This window comes from Erigeron canadensis, chromosome 1 (assembly GCF_010389155.1).
Source record: "Erigeron canadensis isolate Cc75 chromosome 1, C_canadensis_v1, whole genome shotgun sequence".
Classification (NCBI taxonomy): Eukaryota; Viridiplantae; Streptophyta; class Magnoliopsida; order Asterales; family Asteraceae; genus Erigeron; species Erigeron canadensis.
In genome coordinates, this window is record NC_057761.1 from 42,352,230 (window position 1) to 42,374,079 (window position 21,850).

Genomic DNA, 21,850 nt, shown 5'->3' on the forward strand with positions numbered 1-21,850 from the left:
ACAAAAAAATATTTATTTGAAAACCTAATGACTTATTAACAAATATTAGAAGAGTCCTAATTGTTATCAAAAAATATAAAAACAATCCTAAGTATTATCATATTATAATACAACAAGTGATTGAAAATAAACATATGCGTGTTATGAACGTGCATCGTGATTAAATACATATACTTGAATGTCAAGTTCGGGATCACAAATATGTTTATATTTTAGTTCTTAATTATTTTTTCTAATAATATCATATTATGAGTACATCTGTTTCACAATATATATTATAATGGAGAAATTATTATATATAGCATGTGCCTTGTGAAATGACTACGGCAAACAATTCCATCAATATGTCTAGGCTAATAATGACAGTGAGGAACCTATGATTATTGTACTACAACTTGTAAAATGTAACACTTAAAACCGTATTTTTTTTAAAATTGTAAGCTTTTATGACTTAAATGTATGAAGATCTAATATTTTTAATATCGTAAATCCCGTATCCAGTATTGGACACAGGTCTAAAATCTAGTATAATATTATAGATAGATATCTATCTTTCATATATAATTATATATGGGTATCAAATTACACATAATCTCTTATAAAAATAATTTCATATAAATAGAAAATATTCGGGATCATATTTATTAAATTTGGTGGCCTTCCTATACTACGTACTATATTTATCATATTCATATAAAAATAAAATAAAAATCCACCAACGGCTATAAACAAACTCTCAAAATTGAACTTGCCTAAAATATAAAGATATTAATTTGTCTTGAACAAAAAGAGATCTAACTTGCTAAAATAACAAAAATCTATAAATATTTTAAAGAACGTATATTCTTTTTCTCATATATTCATCATTTTATTTCATACTCTCACAATTCGATCTCTTCAACTTTAAATGGCTCCAATGTTTAAATATTTATATCCACTTACACCCATCAAATGTTGACATTAAATTTATGGGTTTTATTACATTATAATTTTTTTTTTCATCCCGGTTGATTAGACGTAGATGTTTAAGTTTATATATTCTTCATCAATTTCCACGTTATTTTTTGGGTTTTGATTTGTTTATGATTATATAATTCTATAATGGTTTTACGTATTTGTTATGTTATGTTTTAGGTTGCTATTGTTCATAAATGTGTTTTCGTATGTGTTAACTTTGTCCCATATTTTTTAGACCTTTAATTATAACTCCTCTACCATGAGAAGTATATCATAAATTAGGACAACATTTTTCTTTAAACATTAATGAGTAGTCGTTGATGCAAAGAGTTGCATACAATGGTGCCACAAAATTTTTCATTGTTTACTTACCATTTACTTTCACATCATTATATTTCTTATGAGATTTATGCATGAACTTCTATAATTTTTATGTTTTAATGCATTATTATATATTGATTCATGTTTATTACGTATGATATTTTAAATAACCGCATATCGTACGGGTAAAAAACTTAGTTTGTATATAAATTATTCAATATTAATTTACCAATAAACCAAAATAGGATTGTAGACCTCTTAAACCGACAAGTGACATTATCTTTATGCGACATGTGTTATTTATAAATTAAACTATCTATATTTTATTTTTTTGGAAAATAGATAATAATCAAATTCTATAGTTATCTAGATTCTATACAAATGTAAATAGATAGATATTATAATACGGAGATTGCATTGGTTAGAATATATTTTCGAATTTGTTACCGTCATTAATATAATTTCTTTTTATAGAGATCATCCTAATCCTAAATGGAAACAAAATCTTAGTAACTAAATACTGGCTTAGTTGGTTGTATTTCTATAACTTTATTACTTTATATATTACCATTATAATTTATAAGTTATTTAGTATTTTTTATAAATTATTTTATATTTATAGTATTAACACTAGTTTACATATATACTTTGTACTAAATATATGTATACAGATTTCGGATATGGTAGGATTTAAAAACATGTATGCTTCATAGGATAACATGATTTTCTATTTGTCGTAATCTTATTAAAATGTTTTCTACACATAATGTAAATGTATTAGTATATCAAATATTTTTAACCAAAATAATTTACTTAGGAAAAGTGTAAATAGACCGTAGTTGTAAGGGCATCTTCGATGGTAAAAAAAAATTTTAAAAGCTTTTTATTTTACCAACTAACTAATTTATTAATTAAAAATAAGAAAAAATTATTCACTCTAATGCAAAAGCTTTTTCTAAAGCTTTTTTTGTGTGTGAATTGAGAAAGTTTTTCATCAAAGGGTTATTGTCAACCTTTTGATAAAAAAAATGTCTTTATACTAAATGGTATCAAACTTTTCAAATACTTTTTTTTCTCAAAAAAAGTTTTTCATCAACCTCCATTGGAGATACTCCAAATAACTAGTTCATCACTTCATCAACAATAACCCCATTAGACTACGTATTATTTATTTAAATTGTCTTATTAGAAATGTTATGTTTTGAATACTTAAAGTGTTTATTTTTTAGTCTTAACTTTAATATTTTTATATGTATTATAATATTTTATTAAAATTATATAAAAATTCGTACCACTATGGCTGACCTTAATTCCTTAAATATATTTAACTTTACATGTTCCGCCTAGGGATGAGAAAAAAAACCCAAAACCCGTGACCCGACCCGGAACCGGGTCACGGATCAAGCTTTTATTTTCGGGTCACGGTTTGTGCGGGTTGGGCCGAGCCGGGTCAAGCCAAAAACCGAAAAAAATGAAGGAAAGCCGTGACTCGTCCGCGACCAGCGCGAATCTGACCCGAACCATCATGGGCCGGGTCACGATTCTGATTTTCATGCACTTGCGGGTTGCGAGCTGAGCCGGGTTTTCACGGGTCGGCCGAGTCGGGCCATTTGCACATCTCTAGTTCCGCCTCTCGATCAACCGTTCTATTGCGCTACCACATATGGGCACCACTGTGGCTGATCATGCCAATCATCCACCATTGGGGCATGCTAATCATCCACCATTGGGTCATGTTGTAGTGCTGTACTCGTACAGTCTTACATCATTTCTCGAAACCGTCACAAAAATCCAAAAATTGCAAACATTTAAAAAAAAAAAATTTCGTCACATTACACTGGATGTCGGATGATATGCTACTTAGTACTTTATCATAATTCATATAACTGTATACATATATTCATTGCATAACCATAAATGATATAAATGCACACAACCATCAAGTCATTATGTCTGACTTATACATGATAGATCCATCATCATGTACAAAAAAAAAAAAGATCCATAATGTCCATATTAACTGTTTTTCTTTAACGGCAAATTGTGATCGTATACTAACGGGCTATTAGCCCACCCTTTTTGTGATCATATACTAAAATCTTTCATTAGTGAGAGAAAACCTTTTGACTTGACATAAAACTTTATTTTTTATTACATGTGAAATTAACTTGAACTCATAGCTTCACCATTACACAATAATTTGGACCGAAAGTGACTGATGCGATTCCCATTTTGTGACTATTAAATAATCTTGAAAGTTATTGAATGGTTGGTAGGCATTGTTTATTTTACGTCTATATCTTTTAGAGGTGTGGCCTATTAGAGTTTAAAACATTATGTCACACTCTGAATGTCAATAAATATGTCAATATCTTTTCTGGGTGTTATATATATTCAGTTGTTTTATGCACTCGTTGGTTGTAAATTAATAAATGATACTACTATACAGATACAGAGAAGTTAGAAAATTAAAAATATCATTGTCCTTTTGCCCTAAATTGTATCAGCGATGGATGATAATTGGTGATAAATAGATATGATAAATTGATAATTGATGAGGATCCAATGTAACAAAGAAATTATGAGGTTCCATCAACTTATTGCCCTAAAAATAATGTTGTTTTTTGGATAAAATGCACGGGAGGAAGATGCAAAGGCATGAAGGATCATTTTGGCGTGTGGCCTATCAATTCTAGTTTTAATTTATTGTGCCTTTTAATATAAAGTTTTTAAGATTATTACAAGCTTATGTCTCTACGATTTTAATCTTTATTTGCTTGAATGATGCTATAAGCGTATAAATCTCCCATAGTATACAATGAGGAAAATAAAGCCACTTTATCGAATTATAGAGGTGAAGGATTGAGGACTTCCTCCCAATAACACATCTACTCAAATTATATCTTGTCTTTAAAAGATACCTAAGAAAAATTTTCACTACGGATTGATAATGCATGAATATTCCCCGCCAAAACTCGAGTGCCAAAAAGCACCCAGGGATAATAATAAATATTTCCTTATTAGTAGCGGTGAGTGAGAGCGGATTGAAGCTTTGAAGGATAACAAAGACGAAATTCACCAAAGTATTTATTTCCTTTTCGCAAGGTTTTATTCTATCTTTTTCTTATTGGATGATGAAAAAACCATCAAGCTACGGCTTGAAAGCTCAGAATGAACTTTTCACCAAATTTCCACAACAAAGTGTGTATATATTTAACAAATGGGATCACTATCATCTTTCAAAATTTCCACAACTAAGTGTCTCTATGTAACAAATGGGATCACTATCATATTTCAGATGGAAAATTATCAAAACCACCATCAACGTGACCTAGTAGTTAGGACATCATGTTTCTTCATAAAACATTTAATCTTCGAAGCCTCTATAGATAATTATCTTTGAAGGTGGTCAGCAGAATACTCGAAAACAATCATAGGTATACCCAAATTAGGCCAGATAAATTGAATTAGAAATAATTATCATCCAGGATAACCTAATCAAGTTCCTACTCCCTTTACACTTTTTTTTTTTTTGAGCATTCAAAACTTTTATTAATATAAAGCTAACAAGATGCTAGCAGAAACATACAGAGCAGAGATACAAGAGACCGGGAGCCCTTTACTCATCTACTTATCTTTTTAACAAACACAAATACACATTACATTTAGACCATCTCCAATGTATGATAATATGGTATAATATTTGGTTCAATACTCCTCCGATCAAGGCATCAAAGTATTATAAAAATTTGGTGCAACACTATCCATTCATCATGACAAATTAATTTTTGTTAAGATTTAATGAATAACGAATACTTAAATTGATGTTGAAATAATGAAGTTTTTGATATAAATTAACATAATAATCTAATTCAAATAAAGTTAATGTAATAATCCTTAGTTTTAAGTCTACAAAATGTTTTGAAATTTATTTGGTGACTTGGTGTAAGAATTGTATTATACATACGAGATAAATCTGATTTTTGTGTCAAAAAGATGCTCTTTGTGCAAAAGTTTGATGCATACATTTAAATTACCCTTAAGTCTGTATTTTCTATAGTGGAATTATATATATATATAAAATATGGATAGCCCATCCATTATCGGACAAATCTCACGGTCAACATGAGAAAAAATAAATCACGTAAAATTATAATTTAAAAGAACATTGGCGTGATTTGAACTCCTAGCGAAGAACTATTAGGAATCATACTAACAAATGTAACACTATATATATCTACAAACAAAAAATGTCAAAAAGGAGGAAGACCTGCAATTAGCCGAAACTTTTCATAAGTTACCCAAAACACAAATTGCCATGGGCCAAGCCTAGCCCAGGTAGGAAAGAAACCTTTCCATAATGCTCTCAATCCTTCAATTCTAACAGTTTTCACAAGACAGTCATAAGAATTCTTATACTTACTCTTACCTTCTTCATTGACCCGCTGATTCATCATTCTTGTCTTGACCACGTCTGCAGGGCAGCTTATAGTGGTAGCTGAAAGGCCGGACATCATAGAGGCCAAAGTGTGTGCATATATGTTATCATTAGCAATTTGGTTGCTTATAACAAAATGTTTTGCATGATCATAACAAGCTAATTCTCCCATGTTCACTAGAAATGCTCTTTGAACATTTGGAACGACTCCTCTCCAAAGTCCTTTAAAGCCTTCGGATTGAAGGATCTTAAGTAGAGCATCTAGTGGGCCTGTGTACCTTGGCTGGAGCCCTTGGCTGACCATACGACCGTCTGCTTGCATCCTGACTTTAACCAGATCAGCAGGGCTGGCAACTACCTGCACTTTTAGGGTGAAAAAAAGGATTTGTCATACTATTTTAAAAGATAAATGAAGGTAATTTGCTCTGAGTCACTACTATGCAGCAAACTAGGATGACTGCTAACGGAATTAACAATCAAAGACTTTGTAGGGGAGCTTCTTGTCAAGCAAATTGACAATTACATTTTATAAGTACAAGAAAATGCTGAAAAATAATCAATTTGCAAGTTATTAAATCCTTCTTCAAGGCCAAATGTATCAAGTTAATTCTCTTGCTTTTCCATCACAAGACACCTAACTCATTCTTTGGGCATCTCTATCTCATTGGTTGGTCATTACCAAGTACATCACCAAAAATTCCATTTAGTGAGCAAGAACTTTACCTTTCAATTTTCAAATATACACTTGGCAAGCAAAGTCAATGACGATAACTTATAAATGTGGTAAAAGATCTAAAATCACCATGTGTTGTACATTTAAAGTAGTTTTAGAAAGATAATTTAATTCAGATGTGGCAAAATGGGCGGGTCAGGTGGGTCGAATAACTGATCAAAGGAGTTTGGTTCAAAAAGGGTAGTTTTAATGCGGGTCAATGCTATATGTAAATTTCATCTTATGAGAAAATTTGAAATGAGGTTACTAGTTGTTTATCTGATACAGTAAAGAATTCGGGCTTAAGACCATTGACTTTTCAAATCAAAATCCCAGGAAAATAAAAAATATTTATAATTATCTTGTTAAGAGCCTGCAAGGCTACAATATCTAAACAACATTCCAAAAAGTAGTTTGATCTAGGCGATCAACTAAATAAGCAGTGCCTAGTTTGTCAATCAAATGCGATAAGCAGTGCACTTCTAACGTTAAAATAACCTCTGGTGTTTTTGGTCCCTTTTTGTTTCTTGCAATCATCAAAAAACAATAGTCAGAGTTCAGCCGTTGCCTAGACCTAAAGCAGCATTATCAAAGTCGTAATTGTGGTGGACAGTTTGTTATTTGTTTAATAAAATGTGTGTTGTAATATATGGGCATATTGGACAGGGTACTTTTGTCGTTGTTCATCATTTTAATCCCGTCAGGGATATTCATCGGTTCATCCATAGCATATAAAACAGTTAGAAACTTCAAATGATCTAGTGGCCAACCGAAGACAGTTCATCCTGACATTATTCAATTCTACCAAACCAACAAAGCATACCTCCCACCTATTTCACAGGGACATGTAAAGAAAAAAGAACAAGAACAAAACACACACACAGTCGCAAACAAATCTTTTGTAAAAATCACATTTCTGATCCAATGGGTATAGGCCAACTAAAAACAACAGTTACTTATTTACAATGGAATGACCCGTTTCTGTTTTACTCTAAAGTTGTTACCTTTGTTTAAAACAAATTCTAAAAGGTATGCCTTTGTTACAAGATTGTTATATAGGCCATAATTTACTCCCTACAGGTAGAAGAGTACTCTCATGACACTCAAACTAGTCATGTAAGGCCAAAAAAGTTGCAGTATATATGAAGTCTTACATACTACTTCCCGGCTATATCACACCAATCTTGTATGGAACCGAGCAAGTGATCACTCTCAAACTTTCACCCAACTTAAAGACACTTCATTTAGAGTTAATATGAACAAAGTTTATCTATTTTACATACTTTGAAAAACCAATAATAATCCCGAAGTTGTTGCTCTCATTTAGTGCCTAATAAAAACTTGAGTGTGACTTTGAATTCTCTGATTGTAAGTTGTAACCCTACAAGTGTTGGGTGATTGAATATAAATACTACTTGTTGTAAGTATTCTCTGAGCAATTTAGTCATCTAAGTCTATAAACACCTCCAGATTACTTTGTTTTCCATCCAAAACAAACCAACATAACTTACACATTTTCTATCCATCGCTTCCGCTGCACCCAAACACAAGTCATCATATGATACACTAATTAATCACCCTCTACTTACACTTTACGATTTATATGCTTATAGCTTTCAAATGCCTTTTATATTCCCATATGCAGGTATGTTTTTATTTCTTGGAACATACAATATTTTCTTATATCCATACATACACATACTAATGCCACATATTTCTAACACACACTTTAGCCGCACGTCTTTTTGAAAGCAGTCTCTCGGCCTACGGTCAGATGTATGACTATCTACGTCTCACCTCCCTAATCCATTGACTTTCTATGTATCTAACCATAGCCAAATCCAAAAAATTTAAATAAAATTGGGGGTTTGAAAATTACCTGAGCTATAACGCCGGAAAGCCCGCCAATGAGAGCTTTACTTGGTAAAGAAAGAGAATTACTAGTGTCAGTAACAAAGAAATGACGTAAATGTTCATAACCAACAGTTCGAATAGGGGTGTAAAAAATGTGTCTAATAACAGCAGGTGATAAACCCTTGTACAGTCCTGTCACGCCTTCGTTGCGAACGATACCGGTCACGACCCGGAATGCAGAGACAGGGTGGGTTGTAGTAGTGTGTAATTGCAGTCTGGTTTTGGTTATATCGATTGGGAAAGTGGTGGTTTCTGCCACCATTGCGGATACTGATGCTAATGCGATCTTGTTTATGGTTTTGGATTTGGATCTTGGTTCTGTATCCATGGAAAGAAATTGCAATTCACACGGGGATCTGATTATTGATTGTTGATTTAGATAGACAGACAGACAGAGGCATACCACGTTATTGTTAAAAATAAATTGTGTTGTTCAGTTGTTGTGGTGTTTGTCTGGTCTCCAGAGTTTTATTTTGGGCTGAGTGAAATTTTTACTTCTTTATATAATTTGTATAGATTAACAATTTAACATAATAGCCAATTAGTATAATCTATTAATTATTTTTTCCTAATTTCATCCTTAAGTTCCGTGATATGATTGTATTATTATAACTTTTTTAAATAAATATACTAAAAGAATTAATCATCCTCCGTTTAATATATTATTAAAGATGTATTTTGTATATTTAACAGATTCCGGAATTAATAACCGGATAAAAACACCTAAATAGATGGCAACGGTCTAAGTATAGACTGGGTTTGTATTAAAATCAAATTTCTAACTGTATGGGTCAAGTTTAAACTTTAAATCATAACTAGATTTCAAATTTATTTTTGTCACACAAAGATTAAAACTACCCCTATACCCAGCCTTAAACCCGTACACTCGGACTCGAACCCGATGTTGGTTTTTGGCTTGATATGGATGAGATCCGTCAAAAGGATAACAAGTGCGACAAAACAAAGTTTTGGACCAATTTTGAAGAGGGGTGGAACATGTTTAACTGAACAAACCACAGTAAAAAAAAATACAATGATATATAGGTCACACTGCAGATACAAAAAACCACTGTTTTGAATGACAAAAAGTAGCGGCAAAATCACATTATTTTGTTTCCATCTTGTAAAAAAAACTAACCCACCCAAAATAACTAGGGTTTATCAATCTCAATCTGAAATTAGGGTTTAGATATACTGATATAATTCATCAAATGGCGATGGACGCTTTATTGTCAGTTTGTAATTTGGGGGTTTTGGAATCGCTATCCGAAACTTCAATCTCAGAGATTTTAGATAGCTGGAACAGCTTCTGTTTGATTACAGAAACCATCATTAACAGTTATCATAATAATAATAATAATGATGACGCAAATTTGTTAACTTTTTCTTCTTCTTATATTTCCAAGTTTCGATCCAATGTTTCGAGTCTATGCAGATACGGCGGTCTTTGTTCGTTAGTCGAACAACATTTCCTTCAATCCCTTCAGGTATATTGTTGAAAAAAGGGGTCTTTTTTATAAATTTAATTTCAACTTGCTTAGAGGGGTTTGCTTATTTTATGGTGCATTATGTTTACTTATTCAATATTAGAGAATTAGATGATGTGATATAATCGGATAAGTTGCCACATTCACAAGTCGTATGAGGTTAGAATGTTAGATACATGAAACTGAAGGCTAGATCGATACATACATACGAAGACGGATATTAAAGTATACATTTTTATAGTGTATTGTGTAAAGTTTGATACACCCACATACATTTTAAAGAATTGGTTGTGTACCACTTGGTTCATTTTGTGATGGGTAATTTTAATAGGGGAAGTCAAATTTTGTAATTAACTTATGTGTATTGTCTGTTTTGGTTAGTATTACTTTAGTAATTGTAACTTTAGGTGATTGACAAGTTTGTCGAGAATATTGATTTTCACTTTTTGCAATAGGTGGTGTGGATTAAACCCAAAAGTTATAATTATCCGGGACCTCTTTGCAAGAGGTCTTGTGTTTGAATCTCGCTAGGTACAATATTGGAGGTGGCCTGGGAAAGGTTTGGAAACGGTCATGGGATACTTTGGTTAGGCCATGTACATCTGAGTCATAAAAGACCCGCCTTCTCTGGGTAACTGTATAACGAAAACCTCATCCTGGCTAGTTTGCCTACGTGCAGTACTTTTTAAACGTTGCATGTCGATGTGTTAAGCTACCTCAATGAAATTGTTGGTTCAGCTATGTTTCCTGTAAAGATTAAAATGAATGGATTTGTTAAGTGGTTATCTAAAGCTTTATATACCCTAATGGACCTTAAAAAGTTAACTATCTAGACGGCAATCTGCTAAAGTTTATTGGTACTATGTCATTTGCCACTAATTCATATAAAAGGTTAAGTTTACATGTTACAAAAGGATCCAAACGGTACATGAAACTATCTTTTAATGGCTCATATGTGAATGGGAAAAAACGCATGAGCTTCTGTTGTCATCCGTGTCATTAGACCGCATTTCATACCTTAGAGGTCTATGTTTGAACAAGGATTACTTTTACTTTAATGACAGACACAATGAAAAGGTAGATTGGTGTTTTTGAAGGGGAAAAACCCCCTAGACTACCCCGAGTTAGGAATACTAGATTTTACTGACGCTGCTCTTTATAGTGTGTCTAGATATGCATTTGTTGGATTTATTGCTTTAATGTGTTTTGAATGTTAATCTTTATACTGAATTATTCAATGTTGTTTGATGTGAGCAGGACGTTTTTGAGAAAAATAGTGCTCCAAAGTTTTGGAAGAATTTTGATGCTTATAGCAATGTCCTGGACCATGAAATGAATGGCGGAGATGTATGTCAACACTCGCTAGAATTTACATTCTGATGATGTGGCATTGCCTCATATTCGGTTTTTATAGTTCAATACACTTCTCTGAAAGTCCTTTATGGGCATTAATATGTTTGCACGGCTCTTCTTCACAATGCATGGCTTTAACTATTTTGTTTGTGTATATATCAAGATGTTTGGGATAAATAAACTTTCAGCACTTTTTTGTGGCTCATTTTACATTTTTGTCATAGACCATCCACCTAGATAAAATCCCTGGGGGTAACATGGTCAAAGTAAAAATGGAATATGATATTACTAAGTTCAAAAATGAATAAATAAATACTTTTGTGGTAAACTTCAATCACATCGGTAGTTATGATGGTCGACGGATTATTAGTAGTCAATCCATGTATTTTCTTCATGACTTTGGTGTGTCTTCAAACAGATGCAAGAAGATGAGGTTGAATTACTACTTTGTAAAGCTTTGGAAGAAATATCACTGGAAAAACAGTACCAAGAGAAGTGCTTAGTGATGCTGGTTAACTGTTTACAACCATGCCATGATAATGCACCAATGGAAGGGCACCCCTTAGATGTTGAAAAGGTCCTCTTTTCTAAGTATCGGTTAATTGTCTCTTCTGTTCTCATGACCACTCTGCCACGCGAATTTACTGGTATTTTTTTGAGATTCTGTTTATACACTCTACTACAGACAATGAGTTAGAGTTCTGATTTTTTGCTATTGACATGTTTGTAGAGGTACTCCACCGGTACTTCAAAGGAAGGTTAGAGGAGTTGAGTACAATCATGACTGGAGATTATGAAGACAGTAATGAATTCCAAGACAATAATCGACCTGGAAAAATGGATATTGATGGAACTTATGTTAAGAATAAAACTTTGGAAAACAAGTTAGTGAGGAACATAGGAATGGTTGTTCATAATCTAAGAAATCTTGGATTCACATCTATGACGGAAGACGCCTATGCGTCTGCAATTTTTTTGCTTTTAAAGGTCCGTACTTATTCCATTCATATTATATGATGTACTTAATAAATGCCATATGTTAGCTTCTGCAATTTATCTTACTTTACATATATGAATCATGGCAGGCTAAAGTTTATGATCTAGCTGGCGACGATTATAGGAATTCTGTTTTGGAGTCTATCAAGGGTTGGATACAGGTTGATTTATATTTTCATGCTTATATAATGATGAAGGTGGCAAGATGGTGAATTTGGTAATGGGTCAATATGGATTTAGATCATAATGTGCCTTTTCTAGTAAAGGTTGGGTTGGGTTGACCCACAAACACTTCTATGTTCATTTTTTTTAAAACACGTGTTCATTAGCTATAATTACAAACACAATATTATCACAAAAATAATCCAAATCTTCAAATTATGTGATTTAAATGGATGTCTACACTAAAAAATAACCTTGTAGACTTTTACCCTGGTTGAGCTGTTCGATTATTTGACATGTTCCACTTTTAGCTAATTCTGTTTTTACTCCTAGTCAGTAACGGAGTTAATGCTCCCACATCCCTAGCATGAAATCATTGCACCTACGGTCCTTACCAATTGGGAGAGAATCAATAGTTTCCTTTTTGGGAGTGGTTCATCCTTCCTGAACACACCATACAACTTTCCATTGTACTGCGCTCTCCAAGTGTGCCTGTTCCCCCATTCTTTCTTACCATGGCAAGTGTTTGTGAAATAACTCCAATGAGAAGAAAAAAGAAGGCGTTAAAAGACCCTCTTGGCTCAACCCTAGACACTCTAAGATCCTTTTTGCTGAAAGAGCAGTAATTGCTCCAACAGCTTCTTCTTGCATACGCATGTCACCGCCCCTTTCTCGAAAAAGAAGGCATTTTCGCTGCTGAGATAATACACAAGCTAAATGTACCCAGACCTAGATAAATGGGTTGAAAATCTGTATACTTTCTAAGCCTGTGTAAAATTTATTTTGCTGTGGAATTTACATCCTTTTATAAAAAACTAAATGACATCTTTGATCAAAGCTAACTTAGGAAGATACTTTTTTCAGGCTGTACCTCTGCAGTTTTTGCATGCACTTCTTGATTATCTTGGTGATTCTATGAGCTGTCTTAGCCCTTCCAGTACAAAATCACCTCTAGCATCAACCCCTTCATCATGCTATTCAGAAACCGGTAAACTCTCTGAAGGAATCATTAGATGGCAGTTACGATTGGAGTATTTTGCTTATGAAACTTTGCAAGATTTAAGAATAGCCAAACTTTTTGAGATTATTGTGGATTACCCAGACAGGTTGAGTTTTCAACAATTCATTAAATATATACAATGAGCTCATAATCTTTTAACAATGTTAAATATTGTATTTGCAGTGCTCCTGCCATTGAAGACTTGAAACAATGTCTGGAGTACACTGGGCAACATTCAAAACTTGTTGATTCGTTCATTTCTGCACTGCGATACCGGTTATTGACGGCTGGAGCTTCAACGAATGATATATTGCACCAATATGTTTCAACTATAAAAGCACTTCGAACAATAGACCCAGCAGGAGTGTTTCTGGAAGCAGTTGGTGAACCAATCAGGGAATATTTAAGAGGAAGGAAAGATACTATAAAATGTATTGTGACTATGCTTACTGATGGTACTGGTGGGAATAACAGTGGGCCTGGAAACACCGGGGATAGCCTGCTTGAAGAATTAAATAGAGATGAAGAAAATCAAGAAAGTACGCCTCTGGATGATGATATTACTACGGACGACAAGCAAGCATGGATTGATGTGCAACGGTAGGAAAATGTTACACAAATGATAATATTAGGGGTATCACACTTTGTTTGCGACTTTGCGCTCACGTTAAGTCTCTAGCTTCCTTAAAAGTTTTCATTTAGGTTGATCATTAAGGTAACTGGTTTCCAGGTGCCAAGTCAGATTACCTACATTTGCAATTGATGATAGTTGAGGCCCTCTTTCTTTTTTAATGGCTTGAGCCTTTCTATGCAAGCAAAGTGTCACCTAAAATAGAAATGAGACTTAAGTTTGTAATCTGTATATACAATAACCCCTTATAAAATCTTGTGATGTATTCTTCTTTTATACATTATATCTCTAATATTGATTTCCGAACCATTTTCAGCTGGGAACCCGATCCTGTCGAGGCTGATCCTTTGAAGGGGAGCCGGTATGGAAGGAAAGTTGATGTACTTGGAATGGTTGTTGGGATAATTGGTTCAAAGGATCAGTTAATAAATGAATATCGTGTTATGTTAGCTGAAAAGCTTCTGAACAAAACTGATTATGACATCGACACGGAAATACGAACGCTGGAGCTTCTCAAGGTAGGTGATTTGCAAATGGATTTTCTGATTTCAATAGTTAACATCAAGTTGATTAAAGTTTTGTCATCATATCCAGATACATTTTGGTGAAAGCAGCATGCAGAAATGTGAGATCATGCTCAATGATCTGATTGATTCAAAAAGGACAAACACAAATGTTAAAACCACCATTAATCAGTTATCTCAAACAGGTAAATACAGCAAACTAACAGTTCGTGTTATTACAAGAAATATCATCTGCAGTCCATTTTTTATGATCTTGTGATCATTTTGTAGGTGTTGAGCCTCTGGAGCATGAGATTTCGTTTGATATTCTTGATGCTACTATCATATCTTCAAATTTCTGGCCACCTATCCAGGTATGAATTATAACTTATAACTATTTCTATTTAGTATTTACTCTCTGCGTAACTTTGCTCTGTTTATAACCGCAGGATGAGGCTGTCAACATACCTGAGCCTGTGGAACGGCTTTTAAGTGACTATGCTAAGAGATTTCATGAAATTAAAACTCCTCGCAAGCTATTATGGAAGAAAAATCTTGGTACCGTGAAGGTCAGTTACATGATTTTTCTTCCCTTTATCCATGTAATGTTACTAACATGATTATATCTCAAACTGAAAAAGAATTGTCACTTGTTTGTTTCAGTTAGACTTGGAATTTGAGGATAGAACTTTGCAGTTCACGGTCACTCCTGTACATGCTTCAATCATTATGCAATTTCAAGATCAAAAAAGGTAAATCTTGAATTTAATCTTACCACAGTAAATAAGTGCTTTACCCCCTTTTAATATACATTAAAAATGCTGTAATCACAGTTGGACTTCCAAGAATCTTGCATCTGCTATTGGGGTGCCTGTAGACACACTTCAAAGAAGAATAAACTTCTGGATAAGCAAGGTTGGTCCAACTAATTAGTGTAAAAATTATGTAGTTATTAATTCTTAGTCTGGCCTTGATTTTTTTCCGGGTGTAGGGGATCATTGCAGAGTCTTCAGATGGTGACTCTAGTGATCACATGTATACTCTGGTGGATGGCACAGATGATGGTGGTAAGACTGCCATTAACAATGAGGAGTTGGTAGCTGATGATGATGCCGATAGATCAGTGGCTTCAGTTGAGGATCAGTTACGAAAAGAAATGACTGTATACGAGGTATGCTATATATTTCTGCTTATTTAATTTCTAAATTAACTGCACCAAAGTTTGGTATTACTGTATTAGAAGCCTTCTGCATGACAAGTATTGAATGGTGTTAAGGACATTTAATTAATTGTCAAACATTTGTCCTAAACTATGTATCAAGTAAAATGTTGCAATTTACATGACACAAAAGGTATATATGTTTGTCTGTGGGGCTGTTTGAATGTGTCTTATAGTATCTTTATGATTGTGAAAAATCAGAATAAAAAATTCATCTATAATGACATAGGTGATAAATATGGAGTATGGATTTGGTTGTGTTGTTTTATTTGTAGTGATGAGATAATGAAATGTTTGAAAGTTTTGATTATTTTAGAAATTAAGGTTGTCTTATTTCTGTTCCTGCAATCCTGCCTACCAAACATGGTTTATAATGTATTAAATAGAATAACTCAAACCGATAATATGTGAAAAAAGAGATGGTTTGCTATATATTTATATATATAGGGAAATGTGAATAAAAGGTTGTCCGGCACCTAAGCTTAGGTGTGGATGTGGAACCCCTCACATACAAATTTTTTAATATATCTTGATTAATGAATAAATACTTGGGCCCCCATGAATTTTATGGTTTTAAAAAAAATATGTGAGTGTTTCACACCTAAGCTTAGGTACCTAACAGCCTTATATTCCCATCCCCCCTATATATATATATATATATATATAGAAAAGTGAATATGCATAAACTGTTTGCCCTAAAATTGTACTGATTATCGCATCCAAGATAATCTGGTCCACAACACAAGTATGCTAAGAATTAATAAAAGCAAGAACATTATTTGTGGGCATTATCATGACAAATCCTTCGAGCATCATTGACATGATTGGCAAATTCTGCTGCATACTTATATAGAATGTTTCCAACTTTTGCAGAAATTCATCTTGGGGATGCTTACAAATTTTGGCAGCATGGCGTTGGATCGAATTCATAATACTCTCAAGGTAAACAGTATTTGTTATGATAAGAAACCACTATTATGAAAAGAAGTTCAGTTGATTAAAGTGGTGACAATTTCAACCTTTTGCATCAGAAAGGGTCAATTTGGGTTGTCTTTGATTAATAACAGGTCACATGTTGAATAACAAAAAATGATACGGGTCAAATTTGTTGATAAGTCAAATGTCAGAATGGACTATAACATGCATTAAAATGTCTACAAATGGTAGTTTTGTATAGTAAGTAATTACAAAAGAGTAATTCAAACGACAGCAAGTGTAACCTGACCAGGTCTGACCGCAGAAAATTTGCCCATTTTGATCTGCTAGCCAAACTCTTTTTTTGCTAGTGAGATAAGTAAGATTAAATTTGAAAAATATAACAAACAATGTGTGACGTATATTTCAGATGTTTTGCATTACTGATCCCACTTACGACAAGTCACTCCAACAACTGCAAAGCTTTTTGTCGGGCCTAGTTGTAGAAGAGAAGTTAGAACTTAGAGACGGGATGTACTTTCTAAAGAAATGATCAACCATGGGAAAAGCATTTTCACATATTGTTATAGGAATCTATTGGTAAGTGTCAATGGTGAGATCTTCATGGAAGCTGCAGCAAAACCCTGGTGGAGCATACCAGGGGTCTAAAGATTCTATTTATGGCAGCTTTTCCAACCTGTATATATGTAACTTTTTGGCTGTTGTCGCTATGTTAATTTAGCCGTTTAAACTTCTATCTACAAGCAAACAGTTTAAACCTCTGATGTCTGTCCAAGCATCAAGTAAACCCCATCAAAGTTGCATACCCCGTAACAATAACCTAAGCTAATATATCATTAACATCTAGCTTGATGTCTGTCTGTTTTAACCTTTGAATATATCTCCTAAACATGTGAGTGTGAAAGTATCTTCCTTGCAAGTCTGTCCGACTTTGTCTAAATTTGGGACCCTTCACATCTGTGTCAACTTATTTGAAAACCATTGGTAACTATGCCAGAATGATTGAAGTCTTTATGTAAAGAAAATTGATTTATTCTCATAACTACATCTCCTATCAATCACCTTCTAAAATCATATATACTAAAAATAGTGTATTATTTTGTATGGATTGGCACCTAACGTCATGTATATTGTGAAATGAATTCATTATTCTCTGAAGTGCAAGGTAAGACGATCTGTCAATAAATGAAAAACGAGAAGGAACAACTTTTTTTAAAAAACATGTGAACATACTCAATCGTACTCCATTAAACTTTTTTCTCCAAAGTGTATAAAAGATAGACACCTTAAGGACTGTGGTATATGTTGTATCCATAATGTTATTATTAATAATGCATTTTACAGTTTGATAAAACATCAAAGAGGTTGCGAGTTATCATGTCCTGTATGACTACTGCCCAAACATTTACACGCCTTAGCCACAATCCGACTTTCATAAATTAGAATGCATATGAAAATCATGGAAAATTGCAACTTTACCATCTTACAACCAGATTGATATGTCGACAAACAGCCAGGCAAGAAGCATGTATATACAAATTTTGACAAAAAGCAGCCATAAATAGATTTTAGACCCTGAAATTGCAATGTTGACAGCAGCGTATCTCTCTGTTGCCGCACCAAACTTGCAGCCAAAACAAGCTTTAAAAAAATGCAAAACCAACCATTGATTCATACAATCATATACATTGAGACAGGACGGAACTATAGAATAAACATTCCACTCAGGTAATTTTCCATCACACAAAAACACCACACGGCAGCTGCAAACATTGAAAAATTCTGTGTGCTTAAGAGTTAATACCCCGTTAAAGACAAGGGAAGAAGCAGTCAACAGTTACCAATTCCGGATTAGCAAGCAGTACTCGAGAAACAGGCTTAGTCAGAGATTCAAAGAGTTGGGTTAGCGATCCTCCTTAACAGAGTCAGTAAAGGGATAGATAAACAGAGTCGTCAAACATAAAAGCAGACAAGCTATGTAGTAAGGAGGATATCATGTCCCTGGATTAATTTTGCAATGTCAAGCACGCGCAGGGTGCAAATTAAAAATGGACATAATTTGTCAAAGTTGGGATCAGATGAAATAAAACAGAATGTGTACCTGTAAGATATAAGACGTGTTCTGCTAACGAACGACAGTAATTGCATACACTCAAAACATCTGATCAAAAGTTCATATAATAAGAAGAAGATGATGATATCTTTGAATCATCATTATAATGATAGTTTATGTAATTATACAGACATTGTTCCAGCCATTCAATATCTCAGAGATTGAAGCTTCAGGGAAGAGAATATAAAACCCCCCAACGTTACAAGTCTAAATCTTTTTGCTCAACCAAAATTAACATAACACAAAAAACCATACACACTTATCAAACAACAAGCACATTTTCATAAATTAGTAGGTATTATTATCACTATAAGCAGACCAATATTCAACATTTCAACAAGGCAACATTACTAAGAAAAGAATGAGTTATACAATTCCCATATCAAAGAGCCAACAATAACAATTTATTCGTAACAAACCACTGATACATTCCGTATCATCATCACAAACATAAAGGGAATCATCATCACAATTATCTACTATTTTTTTCTTTTCCTATTGTTCCAATATCGTCGATCAAAAATATCGTAAAAAACCACTACATAACATATAATGATCAAAATTTTAAAACTTTAAGTAATCCGTCAAATGGGAATGTATCTTTTTGCAACCTGTTTACCAGAAACAGCCAATCCAGCAAGGACACCACCAATAGCACCAGCAATGGCAGCAGACCGCACGCCTTGCGCCGCCTTATAAACCGCCCCGGTGCAGAGCCCAGCGACAACGCTGTTAACGTTATCATCGGTATCTCGAACAGCAACCATTCCACTCTCAATACCTGCATACAACAAACCTAAAACACCAGTTTTGTTCCCAAATTCACCACCTTTTTGTCCACATTTATTTAATATTCTATTCAATTTCAGTTTCCTAGAATCACTAGGTTCGAATTCTTTTCTAGCTAATGGTAACCCTTTTACTCCGCCGTAAATTGAGCCGCCGAGGTAACCGATTCCGGTATAGTAGGTTAGGTTTTCGCCCCATGAACGTCGTTGTGCGACTGATTCTTCTTGGAATAGAAATTCCGGCGAGGTTGGGAGTTTGTATAGCGTTCTGGCTGGAATGTTGAGATCTTGGTATGGGTTGTATAGACGGCGGCCGACGCCGTCGTCTGATTGATCGGGTGATTGTGGTTGGTAGGACATGGTGGGTTGAAATTAAATTAGGGTTTTGATGATTTGGGGGAAAATAAAAGGCGGTGAGTTGTATGTGTTGAATGAATGAAAGAGAGAACAAATGAGAGAAGTTTTGGGAAGGTTCCTCTTCTTAATATTTTTCTTCCTCGTTTCCTTTTGATGATGTGTAATTGTGTAGAGTAGAAATGAAAATAAAGTGTTTTATATATATATATATATATATATAAAATATTAAATGAAGCTTTTAGGTTTCATTTAACATGCATGAAAAGATTTTACGTTTTTATATCAAAAGTCCACCCTTGATTTTTATGGTAGACGTACAAATATTTAATGCATCTTAACGAAAGCCTTTAAGGCTTCGTTTAGTAAAAAAAACTTATAATAAATTATAACTATTTTTTACACATTAACATAAACTTATAATACTATAAGTAAGAAGACAATCTTATCTATATAATGTTTGCATTTATTTTTTCCAGCCAAATATGTGAAGTTTTGATAGAATGTTTCAATTTTTTAGAAACAATAAATCTATAATATAACTAAAAGAGGGGGTTAGGGGTACACTTGGTACCCATAATCCCCCTCCTTGAGCCTAATACTCTCTTCTCATTAATCATCTATTTTTTATAATATATTTTATCTATTATTTATAGATGACCGACCCTTTTATTATTTTTAATTAAACAAACTTTATTATTTTTATCTATATCTATAAATACATGGAAACCCAAAAAACCCCAAATAACTATCACACAAAAAAAATCCTATCGTTCGGGGAAAAAAAAACAATCGACTATTGTTCGACTATTAAGGTACGTATTCATATTATAATTCCATGTTAATCATTATTATAAACTTAGAGTCTTTGTATGGTTTTTTGTAAGTTTTATATGGAAGTTCGACTTTATACGTTGGACTAACATGTGGTTTCTCTAATTCATATTATAATTTCATACTAATCAATATTATAAACTTGAGTCGTTGTATGGTTTTTTGTAAGTTTATGTAGAAGTTCGAGTTTTAATTTGTTCAATTTATAAGTTACATCCGACTTTTTAGTTTGTTGTTTATTATAAGTTCGTTATGGCTTTTTTTTAACAATAAAAAATAAAACCACATTAGTTTATCTTGAAGAGCTTAAACCAACACATGTTAACCATCATCTACGACTCCGTGTTATGCATGTATGGACTGTTCCGGAGTGAAACAATCCAAAGAAAATCAAAACGTTCGAGATGGTCTTTGTCGATGAATTGGTATGTACTTTTTTTCCAAGTTATATTGTTTACACTTTTATAGAATATATATGAAATTGCCAATTTGTATTTAACTATAGCTGGAAAAAAAAGGGGTAAACTAAAATCAACATATGTATGAAGTTAATTTTCGTATGTTTCTTTTTTAGTTTTCGTTTTAATTGAGTTTTATATGACTTGGGTAATCTAAATAGTTGGAAAAAAAAAGGGTAAACTAGAATCAACATATATATAAAGTTAATTTTCGTATATTTAGTTTTAAGTTTTTGTATTGATTAAGTTTAATTTGATGATACATATAATGAGTTTGTAATATAACTAATGTTATAAAAAAAGGGTAAAATATAATCAATATATGGATTTATTTTTCATATGTTTCGTTTATAGTTTTGGAAATCGGTTATTTAACTAAAGTTGGAAAAAAATGGGTAAACTAAAATCAACATATATATGAAGTTAATTTTCGTATGTTTCTTTTTTCGTTTTCGTTTTAATTGAGTTTTATATGACTTGGGTAATCTAAATAGTTAATTTTTTGATGTCACTAAGTTGCGTCAAACCGTCAGTCTGGGTCAATCACCGTCTATAAAGAATAATGCATATGGTTCTTTAGGCATCAACACAAGGAGTTGAAAGCTGATTTAGTTGTTGTACATGTTTACTTCTTATTCTATGTGGCTAAATTAGTGTGTTGGGCAACATGTCAA

At 33.1% G+C, this 21,850-nt stretch overlaps 3 protein-coding genes across 3 annotated transcripts; 1 reads left to right on the forward strand and 2 right to left on the reverse strand.

Moving 5' to 3' along the window:
- Positions 1-5,404: 5,404 nt before the first annotated feature.
- Positions 5,405-8,792, reverse strand: LOC122584950 (mitochondrial uncoupling protein 3). The gene is made up of 2 exons (XM_043757042.1): positions 8,308-8,792; positions 5,405-6,074 (listed from the first exon to the last, which is right to left on the reverse strand). Exons 1-2 carry the CDS (start codon positions 8,668-8,670, stop codon positions 5,532-5,534), a joined length of 906 nt encoding a protein of 301 aa, XP_043612977.1. The 5' UTR covers positions 8,671-8,792; the 3' UTR covers positions 5,405-5,531.
- Positions 8,793-9,533: 741 nt separating this feature from the next.
- LOC122578837 (anaphase-promoting complex subunit 2) lies at positions 9,534-17,481 on the forward strand. The gene is made up of 16 exons (XM_043750888.1): positions 9,534-9,829; positions 11,087-11,176; positions 11,601-11,829; positions 11,913-12,169; positions 12,268-12,339; positions 13,205-13,446; positions 13,524-13,940; positions 14,288-14,489; positions 14,566-14,680; positions 14,766-14,848; positions 14,924-15,043; positions 15,138-15,226; positions 15,308-15,389; positions 15,466-15,645; positions 16,567-16,635; positions 17,039-17,481. The coding sequence occupies exons 1-16, from the start codon at positions 9,554-9,556 to the stop codon at positions 17,159-17,161; spliced, it is 2,646 nt and encodes an 881-aa protein (XP_043606823.1). The 5' UTR covers positions 9,534-9,553; the 3' UTR covers positions 17,162-17,481.
- A 1,539-nt stretch (positions 17,482-19,020) lies between these two features.
- On the reverse strand, positions 19,021-20,047 carry LOC122583376 (mitochondrial import inner membrane translocase subunit TIM23-1-like). The gene has a single exon (XM_043755791.1). It carries the CDS (start codon positions 19,888-19,890, stop codon positions 19,327-19,329), a length of 564 nt encoding a protein of 187 aa, XP_043611726.1. The 5' UTR covers positions 19,891-20,047; the 3' UTR covers positions 19,021-19,326.
- Positions 20,048-21,850: the final 1,803 nt, after the last annotated feature.

Coding starts and splice junctions, on each gene's coding strand:
- LOC122583376 (XM_043755791.1), bottom strand. CDS start 19,890: ATGTCCTACCAACCACAATCACCCGATCAATCAGACGACGGCGTCGGC.
- LOC122578837 (XM_043750888.1), top strand. CDS start 9,554: ATGGCGATGGACGCTTTATTGTCAGTTTGTAATTTGGGGGTTTTGGAA. Junction 9,830..11,086: donor ATTTCCTTCAATCCCTTCAG/GTATATTGTTGA, acceptor TGATGTGAGCAG/GACGTTTTTGAGAAAAATAG. Junction 15,390..15,465: donor TAAACTTCTGGATAAGCAAG/GTTGGTCCAACT, acceptor TTCCGGGTGTAG/GGGATCATTGCAGAGTCTTC.
- LOC122584950 (XM_043757042.1), bottom strand. CDS start 8,670: ATGGATACAGAACCAAGATCCAAATCCAAAACCATAAACAAGATCGCA. Junction 6,075..8,307: donor TTTCCGGCGTTATAGCTCAG/GTAATTTTCAAA, acceptor CTAAAAGTGCAG/GTAGTTGCCAGCCCTGCTGA.